The sequence below is a fragment of the Apteryx mantelli genome, chromosome 21, assembly GCF_036417845.1.
Source record: "Apteryx mantelli isolate bAptMan1 chromosome 21, bAptMan1.hap1, whole genome shotgun sequence".
Lineage (NCBI taxonomy): Eukaryota > Metazoa > Chordata > Aves > Apterygiformes > Apterygidae > Apteryx > Apteryx mantelli.
Genome location: NC_089998.1, coordinates 5,340,985 through 5,355,335, shown reverse-complemented (window position 1 = coordinate 5,355,335; position 14,351 = coordinate 5,340,985). Strand labels below are relative to the sequence as shown.

Here is a 14,351-nt window from a genome sequence, read left to right as displayed (position 1 = left end):
CAAGTTTGCCCACAGCTTAAGTCTAATCTCTTGGCAGCAGCAGGAGATTGGAGTTTATGAACAGTAATAAAAATGTCATTTTAGCAGATCAGCTCCTGGAAGGACCCAGGGAATCCATCAAAGCTCTGTTTACTGAGTAAAGCGAACTCCTTTTCCCAATCGATAAGAAGAAAAGATTGAGTTTTTTTGCAGCTTTTTCCCCAGTTTTACAATGCCACTCTTTTAGAGGCATCTGAACCTGAAGAGACCTGTGTTCTCCCAAAAAGAGAATGCTAACTTCCATATTCCCAGTCTGGGTGTCTCATCTGTAGTCCATCCCTCAGAGGAACTGTAAATCAGCTCAAATGCTCTCAAAAATCCAGTTCTGCTGCTTTTTTTCATAAAGTTATTGGTCAAATTTAGACCTCCAAAGAGAAGGTATAACTCTTCAAAAGGAACGATATGAACTTGCTCCTGCTCTGAACCTGGTCCAGTCAGAGCTAATACAGCCATCTTTCTCAGAGCATTTGAAATGGTTGGATACTAAAGATCCTGTTGTTACGAAGGCTGAGCTCACCTCCCACAGTTCTTCAGATAGGAAAGGCTACTGGTACCAGCTCCACAGATCAGAGTTAGAGAATCCAAGTGTCAGAGGTGCCTCCCTCCTCCAAAAGTCCTGACAGACAACTGCCGGATCCAGTCCTGAGTCAGAGCATGCAAAACCGGAGCGAGCTGCAAGGGACTAATCCAAAACAGAACAGCCCTGCCATACCTAGCAGGTCGAAACCTCAACTCACAGAACTGTCCTACCTCTGAGGATCTCAGAGCTGCTATGGTTCATTACAGCACTGTTTGGGGGTCGGTTGGTTGGTTGGTTGGTTTGCTTGTTTTAAAATCTTTACTAGCAGGTCTCTAGTCCTTTCAGTGTTGCCAGTCACGTTTGTAGGCTTTTGCATGCAATTATGCTGGCTACATATTAAAAGCTTTTTTGTTTTTAATTGAAAGCCAAAACTCTTTTATAATTCTGAGGATCCAAGAGACTGAGCTTTAAAAAAACAACTCAAAAAGGCTGCTAACAGTGCTGGTCAGGCCATATTTCACATAAAGTGTACCTCATCTTAAAGCCACAGGAGCAAACTGCTTGAGCTATTATATTTTTTGTTACACCAACATGAGTCTAAAGCAATTTATGCTGGCCTGGAAGGGGGTTTGTTCAGATTTGCACTGATGTAAGAGAGCGGATTTAGGACGATCCTTTGCACCTGGGCATCCCACTTTTCTCTAGGTATTGTAACTATGGAAAGGGGACGGAAAAGAGAGCTACATATGATGGATGTTAGTTAGGTTTGTTTGCCTTTTTTTTTTTTTAAACAGACATCAAGAGGGTAATGAGATATGAAAGCAAGACAGGCGACATAACCTGTTCACCATGCTCTCAACTGGCAGCCAGCTCTCAGCGCCGGCCCCAAAGTGCAGCCGCAGCCCAATGGCTGGATAAACCAGGGGAGGCACTTTGCCAGCTTACAGGGCATGTGGGAACAGGGAGGCAGAACGCACCAGAAAAGTCACCGACAGAAGCGCCATGCTGCAGCCGTAGGCTCCTAGGATAACTCTGCTGTCTCTCTCCACACAGGGGTGCTGAGGACAGAAAGGGTGAGGCAAAATGTTCAACTTCTGGCTGCAAAATAGGGTAACGTGGAGGAGAAACACAGTGTTTGCTTCCCTAACCTTTCCATAACTACAGTGATGCCAAGGATCAAAGCACAATCTCCCCAGCTCCACCTGCCATCACAGCCCCAAAACGGAGAACCTGTACCTTGATCTGAGAGGCCTCTGTTTCTCAAAAGGGGCTCCATGCTCCAGGAGATTCGTCCTTCAGGCAGCAGAGCACAGCCATATTCCGCCTCCCACCCTGCCTCGCTGCTGATCAGTCAATCAGGTTTGAAGGGCAGCACCTTCACCAAGCTATTCAATCTAAGTTTGGAAAACGCAGGACGGAGAGGCAGAGGGGTGAGCGGGCAAGGAGCCACTCGCCTTTTGAAAGCGGGCTGCAATCAAAACACTGCTTATTAACATTGACTAGGTCAGAAAATGGGGGGGAAAAAAAAAAAAGAGAGGGAAACAAATGCATCTCTGGCACAGTTTCCAATTGATTGTCTGCCATGAAAGCAAAAGCCAGCTGCCATGTTAATTATTCATGATGCCTGGCGCAGAGGGGAGGAAGAGGGGGCTTATGGAAGCCAGTCAGCAGTGGAAAATTTGCATATGTAGATGGCAGAAGAGGAAAAAGAGAAAGAGGTGGAGTGGTCCTTGTGGAAGATGGATGGGATACACCACATCTCAGCATTTCCTGACAGATTTTCTGTATTTCTCGGCTGTGGCTAAAGTAGTTGTCAGGTCAGCAACAAGTGTGTGTGTACGTGCGTGTGTACATGCACAGTGACATACGCTGTACAGAGGGAGACCAGAGAGGTTTTCTGAGTGTGACCAAAGCCATTCAGTTGCTCTCTCTGTCACAGTCATTTCATGTTAAAGGCTGGTGTGGGGTACAAGGAGTCCCAGGGGAGCAACAAGAAGTTCATACATGCAGAACCAAGGATTTGATTGCATCAGTCACATGCTTTGAGATCCTGGACTTAAAAGTGCAGCTGGAAGTCAGACAGCACCAGTCACGTAGCACAAGTTACCTAAAAACGGGCAGGCAAGCAGCTTACGCAGCAAGCCTCCAACACCTTCACTGCAGGGGCAAGGTATTTCAAAAGCCTGAGGGAAAATCAGCACTGCAGCCCTTGAAGGGGGTGAGAATCAGTACAGTGACATGCAACAGGCTGGGATAAAGCAAAGAGTGAACCGGTTGCATTCCAAATACCTCTCCCAACAATATGGGCCTGCATCATTAAAAGCATGTAGAAAAATCTGGGGTAAGTGGGTAGTTATACTACCAGCTCTGGTCCTTCTGCTATGTCATCACCTAAGAAGTTAGTACATCATTCAGAAAAAAACAGCATCTTTGATCTCTTGGGAACAGATCCAAACACTTCTCTTGATTACAAACAGTGTTAATGAGGAATTTAACTTCTATCTTGAGAACAGCCTTTCCTAATCCAGCTTATACTGTGCTAGCATACAGCTCAAAGACCAATTTCCCTGTTTGTTTTTTTGGACCCCTCAGTATGTGATTTATGTAATTTAGTACCTATGGTATTACACTTGTAATACTTACCTACACACACAGAGCAGGTGCACTTATTTGTAAATAGAAATGAAATAGACTGCTAAAATCCATCTCACAGAACCCCTCTCTTCCAAGCCTGATCGCAAACTCTGCAGAACTGCAATCACCAGGACATTTACTAAAGCCAAAACAGCAGAATTTGACTCAAAGTGACAAACGAGGTGCAAAAGAAAACGACCAGGGAGGGGAGACATGTTAACAAGAAGAGACTCAAAAAAAAAAAAAAAAAGTGGGGGTGGGGGAAGGCTATAGTCCTATCTACTCTGAGTAAAAGTAGTTTAGTCTCTTGCATGGAGAGTTTACATTTTGTGAACTTCTCTCAATATTTAATGACCAAACTCCAATTAATTGTCAAGCGCCTTCAGGGCCAGACCTCCAACGCTGCCTTCACAACAGCTATTCAGTTTTTGGGTGCCCAGATCAGCCTGGCAGGGCTGCAGAACAGCATGCAGAAGAGGGGTATCTACACTGCACCATCTTTTTGGCTCCTCTCAGGAGGCTGCTTAGGGCTTATTTTCCTACCACTTCCATGGCAAGTTTTTTATCTTTCTCCATATCCAGCACACTCTGGGTTTTCCAAACTGAGAAGCATTAGGGAAGAGCTTCTTGCACTGCTCAGTGACATTTGCTGAATGTTCTGTCTGGCAAAGATTGGAGATCAAATCCCAGATTTGCACCTAGCTACAATTATTATTAAATTCATCTCAGTTTTTCCTCTTCTTGCCTTTTTGCTGTGCATGGTTGCTCTCGCTTGTCCTTCTCCCACCCTGCACAGCAGCCTCCACTCTGAGAGCCTCATCTGTTACGAGTTGCTCCCCAGGCATCCTGTCTTACAGGCTTCAAATTCACCCCCGTGTAAACTGAATGCATCTAGTGGTGTTGCACCAGGATGGGGTTAAGCAGGTCACCTATGACCTTCCCAGTGTAACGCACACATCTACTTGCTGATGTGATTGGGTCAGAGCCCTCGGATGTGAATCCCACCAAAAGCCAAGATTAAACCTCATTTGCACATAATATGCGAATGCAGGAAATTAACATTTAATATCATCACAAAGCCTTCTGGGCCTTTCTCAACCCCCTGCAGAGCCCAAGGGCCCCAAAATGTTTCTTCCAGGCCTTTTCCCTGAAGCCTTCCCCTGGAGGAAAACCTTGGCAGCATGTATGAGCCCTTCTGGAATAAGCTGAAAAGAAACGAACTAACCTTTCTTTGCCCACCGGACAGTCCCCTCGCTGGAGTGAACGTAATTTTCAAATTTTGTCTGCAAGACCGTGGCCCGCTCCCGGACTTCCTGAGGGTCTGTTCCACAGGATTTCTACAAGGGCGGTGGGGGGATTAGAGGAAAGAGAGAATTTGAGTCAGGAATAATGAAGCAGTTTACAATAGATTTAATAACAGTAAAATCACACAGTAACCACCCAGGGGCCAACAAAGGTAATCCTCTCAATATTACTAGAGGAAAAAAAAAAAAGTATAGATAAAGATGTTAAAGTCAAAGCAGCCAGTGAGCACTGCTTGGTGAGGAGAGCAAATCAGTTTTAATTTTGTGTTTTCTAATATCTATTATGTATAATTTTCCCTCACTTTTTTTTTTTTTTTCAGACTCAGCAGGCCAGATACTACTGCTTATTTCCAATAGAGATATTTGGAGCAATTCCCCCAGATTCTACATTGACCCTGCTGAGCCCACTTTTCCACCGGGAGTTTTAGACTGATGTTGTCGTAAGTTCCTCTGAACAGTGCTGAACAGTTGCACCGAACATCTGGACTGTTCTTGGCACTAATGGGGCAGGAGATGTACTTTCATCAAGCTCCAAAGAACAGACTGCATTGAATTCTGCGAATAAAGCCAACCAAAATGCTCTTCTCACTCTTGATGCCTGCATGAAGTTCACTCACTGTCAGCGAGTTATACTGGACTGTAATTTGCATCACGTGGCTTCTCCAGAGTAAGACAAACCCTTTGCACCAAAGAAATGACAGAAGAAACTTCCTTACACCAGAAGGGCAACTTTGTGTGTGCTCAAGCCTTCCCATGATCACACCAAAATATTTAGTTCAGTGAACAGAAATCAAACATTATTGGGAGCAAACTACTACCGGGAGGAGAAAAGAGGCTGGCTCCGTGAATTGGGTCCAAAGCACTTGGGCAGAGGGAGGAAATGTAGACAAGAAAACAAGAGAATTTTTGATGGAAAGCTGACAAAGTACAAAGCCAAGCATCCATGGACGTGAATCTCTCCCAAACAAGGGCGACAGTTCTTAAAAGCTACTCAGACAGGAACTAGCATCCAAGTCTTAAGAATGCCAGATCCAAGGCAGTACTTCGCTACTGGTCAACCCCTCATCTTCCCAACCAGGGCTCGCTGACAACAAACCTCCACTGCTCTGCACTAGGCCTGTGCCAAGGCAACAAGCCTGCTGTTCCTCCCAAGACTTGCTTCCCAAATAGATTTGCATGCTAATACTACAAACCCTCCTTCCTTCACAACTACAAGTATCACCTCTGCACTGCTCCCAGTCCAAGGGAACCGTTTCACATTCACACCGTGAACTTCAGCACCTGCGGAAGCCAGGCAATCCTGCTGACACCCTTCACAGGATGCTTTGCTGGCCCAGATCTGCCACTCTAGATCCTAGCAGCAAACCTGCCCAGAGACAGGCCCCAAATGCAGTCCAAGTTCCCTGTGCAGTGCTCTCTTTTGAGCTCAGGATCCACAGCTTCCAGCCACTGGGTTACTCTTCAACGAGGCAAACACATTTAGGGACTAGAATGCCTGCTTGCTCACCTGGCCCAACTGCCTATCTGTGTCTCCAGCAAAGACAACGGTGGATATTTTAAGGCTACATAAAGAGTCTCCCAAATTCCTGGTCTCTGCTAACTATCTCCCAAAGCATCCAAGAGAGACTGACAACACAGGCTGTCTCACAGCCGTGTTTTAGTTTGACTTAACATGCACCTCTTAATCAGTTGAGCTGGTCCCCAGTCAAGGGGCCTCTGTAAAGGTTTAATAAACTACAAGTGGTGCTGCCTCCCCAAAGTGGACACTCGTCGCTGTGACTAACAAGTTTCCATTGACGTGAAACATAAAACTTTCTCCCCCCCTTCCCGCTCCTCCTAGCCCCCATCACTTTTCTTTTGTTAAGCCTCCTGGCAGCACCAAGTGTCACCTTCCCGGCGTTTTTTAATATGAATGTGAAATTAGTGAGGTTTGCCCTTTCCCCTGGCGGACAGAATCCTCTGTTATTAAAAAGTAAAGCACTTTAATAATGAAAACTTTTTCTCTTTTTCCTGTGTTTTAACTGTTTAAAATTAATGAGAAGGGCATAACGGTTGTCAAAGCGATATTGAAAGCCGGGTAGCCAGGACCGAATAAGCACGAAAATCCCTCCAGAGTGTTAAATAAACAGTGCTTCAGCCCCCTCTGAATCCCTCTGTTGGTTATTGTATACATTCTGTAACAGCACTCAGAATAGATCTGAGCACCGGGGAGGCAGAAAGGTTTCAGAATTCCAATAAAGGCCTCAAATTAAAGACAGCCTGGTGCGAATTCCTGGAGAAAATTAAAGAGACCTCAAGCTTAAGTGACAGGTGACTTGCTTCTGTGTCACAACTGTCAGGGGATTTAGTGATAATATGGCAATATATTACAAAGGACTTTTCTTATTCCCCCCTTTAGGTTTCAAAATGAGGCATCTCTTCTTCCTGGTGCTGGGGGGGGGGGGGGGGGGGAGTAAGACAAAAATGAGGGATAAAAAATTAGGTGCATAATTTCCAAAGTGCGAGGTCAGTGCAAGAGAAATAAATGAAAAAAGCAAATGGCAGGAAACATAATGTACTCAGAAAACAGCTTCTCCCCTCCTCCCATCTCCACCTTGCCTTTTATCCCCTTCTGCCCCTTGAGACAGATCTCATTTTAAAACTGCCCCCTAATGGGCATGAAAAAGCCTGTGTTTGATTCCTGCCTTCCAGGGAGGTTCATCTAAAAATAAAAAATAAAAAAAAATCCAAATTTAAAACTGACTCAGAGCCAAACTGTGAAAATAAAACCAGCACACCATGTGAGTGTCTGGACAGATCAAATAAAGTGATGTTACTGGAAGTCTACTGGAAGCCACCCTGTATGCTTTACTCACACAAGCAAGCTTTAATCCTTCCAGTATCCTGGTTTGGATGAATGGGACAATTAATTTGAGACCCTTACACACTTTTTCAAGGCCCAAAAGATAAAAGCCTACCCCAGAGGTTTGCTTGATCTTCTCCCCCTCTAGATGAATTTGTTACACCTGTTAAGCAACAAGCATTACTTCCGTTATGGGGAAATAGTTGGGTAGGAGAGCTTTTTCTACCTTGTGTTTGCTTGCAATAAGAACCTATTCTAGCAGGTCCCTAACGCTACCATAATGACTATGACTAATAACAGTATCTATAAGGTAAAAGAAGAAATGGGTGTTGTTGCAATGTTATTTAGCCAGTTAAAGACATCAGGGAAAAAAAAACAAAAAACCAACCAAAAAAACCCCACACATACATCTCTGCTCCACCCCAAACTATATCAAAAAAAGATTCAGGAAAAAGTTACCTCCTTCAGAAGAAAGAAACTTCTAGTTATAAAGACTGCAGTTTTTAGGTCTGAGAGGTTGGGATAGATACTGAAAGTCTCTGATTTCATTAAGAGAGCAGGTTAATGGGAGAAGGGATCGAAACACAACAAAACTAGACTGAGGTAGAGATGGTCTCTCTCAAAACAGGGGAAAAAAAAAGAAAAGAAAAATGTCAAAAAACACTAGGCTGTAACATCTCCTGCTTCCATGATACTTTAAAATAAAATGAAGGATTTTGTTTTAATAACAACTTCTTACTAACCTCCACATACCTTCTCTAGAACTCACCAAGTCCCCTTGCCCCCCCCTCCATAAAAGTTGAAAGATCAAATTTATTCTCTTTGTAGGCAGGTGAACATTCACACACCCAGACATAGCCACATATATATTTTATACACCTAAATATAAAATATACATTTTACAGGCACTTCAGCTTGCTCCCTGGCTGCACACAGAAACCCAAAAAATGCGTGTTCCAACAGGGTACTTATAATGGACTTCGGCTGAGGCAACGAGAACCAAAGAGCATTATAATGATGAGATTTCTGAGTGCACAACTATAATATATACATGACTCAATGCATGGAGAGCTGATGAGCGAAACCAGCTCTCTCTCAGATGGCAACGTCACAAACTGATCTGAGCCCTGCACTTTTCATAGCAAGGACCCAATCACCCTCTGTCTTGTGCACTGCCCATTGCCTTCGCAGCTTATTGTATCGTCTTTACGACAAATTTACAGATATTAGTAGAGAATAACCCTCCTGAACCTTAGAAACAGGCCCCTGCAGCATCTGAGAAAGCATTACAGACCATTAGTAGAACCTCTGATGGCAATAAAACAGTCTAACAGAAGGAATGAATCCTTGACTGCTTTTAATATATGTTTTAGAGTAATTCCCGAAGAGCTCTATTTGATATTGACAGAACCACCTTAATTTTATTCCCATTAAATTGTACAGATTTTTTTTTTCTTCTCATAAAGACAAACTTTATTTCAGTCCCAATCCTTTAAGGCTCCGAGTCGCACAAAAATAGGTGATTACATATTTATAAAATCCTGCAGCAGATTCAGACCATCATCCTACAACCAGAGTAGTTATATCCCAGCTCCAGTGAAGCCAACAGCAAAATTCCATTCACTTTGAAGGCAGAGGAAAAAGCAGGATTCAATCTCACCTTTGACTGCAAGGGAAAGGATCCAGCTTCTTACCTATGTACAGCAGCTGGCATGGCCAGGCATGCCTAGGCATCACTACAGAGCAAAAAAGAGAGCAATATCTACTTTTCAAATATGGGTTGTCTTTTTTTTTTTTTTTTTTTTGGAAGGGAGAAAGACAGGAGCAGAGTATTTGAGGCAAGAATATTCTATGTTTAAATGTGCTGATTATTTTACAGTTTGAAAGTACTCTAGAAATACCCATCTGATCCATCTTGGTAACAAACAGCCTTGTTAGCTTATTCCTGCTGTGCCATAGGCAAGGATACAAAGGCATAGAGATGTTCAGGCCAGAATTTTCCAAAAGGCTCTAATGATCTTGAACCTCCTCAAGTACCGGGCTTTGATTTTCAACAATGTTCAGCAGGCAAAATCTCCTGCCACTTTTTAAAAGCCAAATCATAATTTCTCAGAAAAAATAATTTCTCTTTTTTGCCCACCTCACATGAAATTACACTCACTGCCAAGCCCAGGACAGATAACATTCTGTCCTGTGTCAGCAACAAATTTCAAGTGCAGCATCTTCTTAGGTTAGAAAGCATGTAATTGTTGAGAAACTCTCCAAAGGAAACACAGAATTTCCTTTTCTACCGCGTATACTTATAGGCAGGGAAATGTTTATACACAGAAGAGCTATTTAAAGTCATTTCTACGTTTACGCAGTACAATAAAACTTTTGCTGCCAATACCATTATACTAGCAGGCATACTAGTTAAACTATGTATTTGTTGAACCAGTTAAGAGGTCATATCCCAGGCATGTTCCAGTCATTTAAAATATGGGCACTGCATGCTGACTTCAGAGAAAAGCTGTAGAGGGATGAGAAAGAGCTTTACATAGAGCTGCATCTCAGATGAGCCATAGATATGGCTTTCTATGAAAGACAGGGAAACTTAACATCTTTCAAAAGCATGTTTACCAAAAACACCACAGTTTGTAACAGCGTCATCTGCAGGAAACGGGAAGGGAGTGGGCAAGTCGGAGGCTCATACATAGTATAACAGAAAGAACGAGCAGGCAAAACAGTAACAAGAGGAAGAAAAAAAAAAATAGGAAGCTGCATCATGCTCAATGCATTCTTGACTTCCATTCAAAATGAGGGTTCTTAAAGGATTTAATTTGCCAGAATGCAGGAATGCCTGAGACATCAACTGCAAATGACTGAATTCTATGAATTAGCAGCTCGAAGGTGGACCCAAAGCTCGTGGAAGTCAACAAAAAGATGCCTGTCAATCTAGTGAACTTTGTTTTAGGCTCCAGGTAGATACAGATAACAATTTAAAAACCTACATAACACATCATGAAATATATTTTCCTTACTTCTTCAGAAAAGTATTGTGCTATTTGTAATCTCCAACAATATTTCAGTACAGAAAAGTCAAGAACAGAAACACTGGGGGAAAAAAGTAGTTTCTGCAGCCAGAAACTCTTACACAGAAACTTTGTTACAAAATTAATGAAGAGTTAGAAGGGACTGCTTTTCAGGGACAACAGTTTAAAGATTAGGAAATTGTAAAATAAGGCAATTCTATGATTATTTGCATTGCCTGACACAATGAATTTACCAACACTTGTACCGTAAAGAAGGAAGCTTAAGGAGGAATTTTTATGATATTTGACTGGTAAATGAGAACTGGAGTAATTCCAAATCAGAAAAACAGCTCACCTTGTTTCCTGATCTGGGCAATTTGAAACGATTATCTTTCATCAGGCTGGATAGTACCTTCTCCATCTTTATCTCTGAGACACTAAAGCAACAAAGACAAAAAAACTATGATTACTCCTCCTTTTCAATCACAACATGTAATGAGCTACAGGTTGATAATAGATTGCAAAAAAAGATTGAGATTTACACATTCAACTTGAGAATTTATCCCTGAAATGCATCAGGTCTTACCCCACAGAGCCTCATTCAGCAACCCCAGAAATGTAACTAATGGGAAATCACAACCCCAGATGAACTGGTGCTTTGACTGGAGCAGGGACACTGTTTTATAAATAAACTTGTTCCCATTACAAGTCACCGATGCACAGTCCAGGTCTAACAGGGCATCAAAATAACTGAGGGTAAAATGCAAGGAAGAATATTGTAGGCCACTGAAATTGGTCTTCTTGGTACTCAACCAGCTTAACATCCTCACTGACTTAAGTCAATTTTAGGCCTTTAATTATATTTTCCATGTTTTTTAAATTTTTCTTTCCTGGTAGTGAAAAGCACCGTGGAAATGGGGAACCATTTGGTTACATTTTCCATTAAAAGAATCACAATATAGCATTCAAGTTGCTCTAGCACTCATGCTTTTTGTAGATCACTTTATAACTATAAATAATATCTGTAACATCCATTTTGAACCCAAAGGATGTCCAACATTTTATTGTACATTAGATGCCACAGGCAGAGAGAAAAAGGATGCGTCTCCACTGTTTTGCTTGTGCAAGTGTGAGGAGGAGACAGACTGAGACATACAAATACAAGCTGGAAAGATGTGCTCCTTTCACCCTGCTGTTAACCACAACAAGTTTACCTTTCTATTTCTGTTACGTCTTGTCTCCCCTAGTTTTACTTTTTGATTCTCTGGGAGATCAGAGGCATTGCTCAACTCTCATCCAAAGGAACAAAATGTTTTGATGTTTACATCCTATTTTTTCCACCCATGTTAGCAACCATGCTCCCAAAACTGAGGAGTTTTGCACAGTTAGGTCCTTCCTCTCAGAGCGACTCAGGTTTAGAGGGAAACAGCAGAATCCCAAGGAACTTCTTCTGTCAAGCCAGCTCTCTCACAGCTTCCTTCCCTCTGGTCACATCGTACCTCTTTCCCACAAGATCTTGCATCATTCCAACATCCTGCCAAGTTGCTTCAATTAGAGTTCAGAGACGCACTTCCTCAAGGACACACTCTCCCATCCACTCATATGTTCAAAAGCCATTTCTGACGCCAAATCCATGGCTTGATTTCCTTTCCCATTTTGAGAACTCACCTTCTCTCTCATCTGAGGTGTAAAACCAAAGTCCTGCCCATTAGGGATCCCACAGCACTTTTTTAAAATACAGGAGACTCAGTCGGCTGTCATAGCCAGGTTTCACACTCAGCATTTATTTTCATTCTGTCAACTCACATTCCTCCTGTAGATTCAACCAGACGATTTATTCTCCAGCCCTATTTGCAAGTCACTACTGGGTACTGCTATGGCCCAGATACTGCAAACACTTAAGAATCTGTTTCATCTCAAAGCTTGCAAGTGGTCCCACTCAGAGGTGCATTTACAGGAGACTAGGAATTCTTCGTCCTCTTGAACACTGTCTTGTGGAGCACACACACCAGGTCACACACAGAGGAACAGCTGTGCAGCTTCAGGCCATTAATATTACAGCTGCATCCAAACTAGGTCCCATTTCCAAGCGAACTGCTCACACGGTAAAGACCGAAGTTTGCCTGCCCACATTTTCAAGTTGCTGCATTTCAGCAGTGGCAAAGGTCCTCTCTAGGAAACAGGTTCTTTTCCTTTTTACACCAGCATAAATCATAAATATTGCATGGAAGGCAAAGAGTTCATTTGAGTCTACATCAATTTAAGGAAGAGAGAAATCTGGAGGCCAAAGAATTCTCAGACTCCTCCTGAATCACAGATGGTCAGGTACGATGTACAGGTTTTGGAAAGGCAGTATTGCTGATCTTCAACTTGGTAAGTACAGAAAGAAATTATAACAACAAGGATCTCCCCTTTCTCTTCACCCAAAGATCTCAAAGTTCCTGACTAGGAGGAATGGATGAATCTTTGCTATACTCTGCATAACAGGACACCATGATCCTGACCTGTTCCCCAGTCCTTCCCCATTAACGATGCTGGGATGAACACCCTTTCTTTTGCAACCTGCTTTCTCAACCCCAGCCACCCCATCATCGCAACACAGGGAAAGGAAAAGAGCTGGTCCAGAGAAATAGTCAGCCAGTCTTGAGGCATGGCCATACTGCAGCCTGTATGGGAGACAAGCCCCCATCTTTGCATAGCTGGGACTCTCAATATAGCAGATTCCTCCACAGTGGATGGAGAGAGAGAGAAAGGCGGGGGGAATGATGGGGGAGAGAGGTAAACGGAGCATAAAAAGACAACTGAGGATTTCTCTGTTTGTTTTTGAAAAGGATAACGGTAAATTAAAACATAAATGGCAACCACTTAAGCAAGAGAAAAGTATTTCTCCCCATCCCCCCAAAGGCTGCTCTGACACAGCCATGAATGAAAACGTCAAACCTTCGACATTGATTTGTCTGAGTCGTGTCACCCCCTCGCCGATCCTCCCCTCTCCTGGCGCGCTGCCAGCTCGCAGCCGAACAGATACGTGAACGCGGTTCACGGCGGGGAGCATCGTGCGAGGGGCGCCGGGGCGGGGAGGCGGCGCCGCAGAGCGGGCTCGTGCCTTCACACTGCTGCCTCTTCCTTTGTAAATTAGTTCGGCTGCCGTTAGGAGATAAAGAAATTACCCGATAGCTGTCGAGGCAGGCACTGCTAGATTGCACTTGAAGGGACTAAGAGAGACATAAGCAAAAAAAAGGTAAACCTCACTGACTCTGACTTTTTCCTCCTTGTTGCCTCCTCCCTTTGAAGGAAAATCTGTTAGTTACACGCAGCGCTGAGACAGAACATTTTAGAGTCTAACCTTAAAAAAAAAAAAAAAAGAGGAAATTCACATAAAACATCAGTGTGCGTGTGCATGCATATTCGCATTTACAGTTAGGCAGAGGAGCCGCGACTTCAAGCTGCACAAAGATGGGAAAGAAAGTTGCAGAGAAGCGTACAGCCTTCCCGAGCCCCAACGGGAATTGCAGTTCTCAGCAGAGCCAAAGTGAGATCGTTTTGGCAAGGGCTAACGCTGCTTTTCCGCAGTGGAAGCCAAGGAGAGACTTCAGGTACTGGTGAAAATTAATTGCGAGCGATTTCCAATTTCAAAGGCAGTCATCCCTAATTCCGAAGTGGATTTTCATCCAGGAACAAAGCCACGTCTGCTCTTATTACTTCCGACTCTCAACATTTCTGGACTTACTCCCATGCACACTGGGGTGGGTGGAGGGGGTATAAGAAAAACTCTGGGTCAGATCCTCATCCGGTGTAGATCAGCACGGCACTATTCATTTACACCAGCTGAAGACTGCAGGGACCTGTCTCATGCTTTGTCTTCTAAGAAATACATATTTTATGAAGTATTTACATTTCAATAAACCCAGCGGGACTTGCATTTAAAAAAGAAAAAACAAATTTAAAAAATTCACAACACACACACGCAGCCCCCAACATAAAACAACAGATTTAAAATT

General features: G+C 43.2%; 1 protein-coding gene across 7 annotated transcripts in view; it reads right to left on the bottom strand.

The window, feature by feature from the left end:
* The window catches only part of DDX31 (DEAD-box helicase 31), a 49,228-nt gene that overhangs the window by 12,024 nt on the left and 22,853 nt on the right, over positions 1–14,351 (bottom strand). For 4 of the 7 annotated variants that reach the window (XM_067308900.1, XM_067308901.1, XM_013941780.2 and 1 more), the window contains exons 17-19: positions 10,706–10,787; positions 4,419–4,530; positions 1,537–1,617 (exon numbers count right to left, since the gene is read on the bottom strand). In XM_067308900.1, the coding sequence (XP_067165001.1) occupies positions 1,537–1,617; positions 4,419–4,530; positions 10,706–10,787 (275 nt within the window). Of the gene's footprint in view, positions 1–556; positions 722–1,536; positions 1,618–4,418; positions 4,531–10,705; positions 10,788–14,351 lie in introns of those variants that run through there. The other 3 variants (XM_067308904.1, XM_067308905.1, XM_067308903.1) reach the window with 3 other exon arrangements.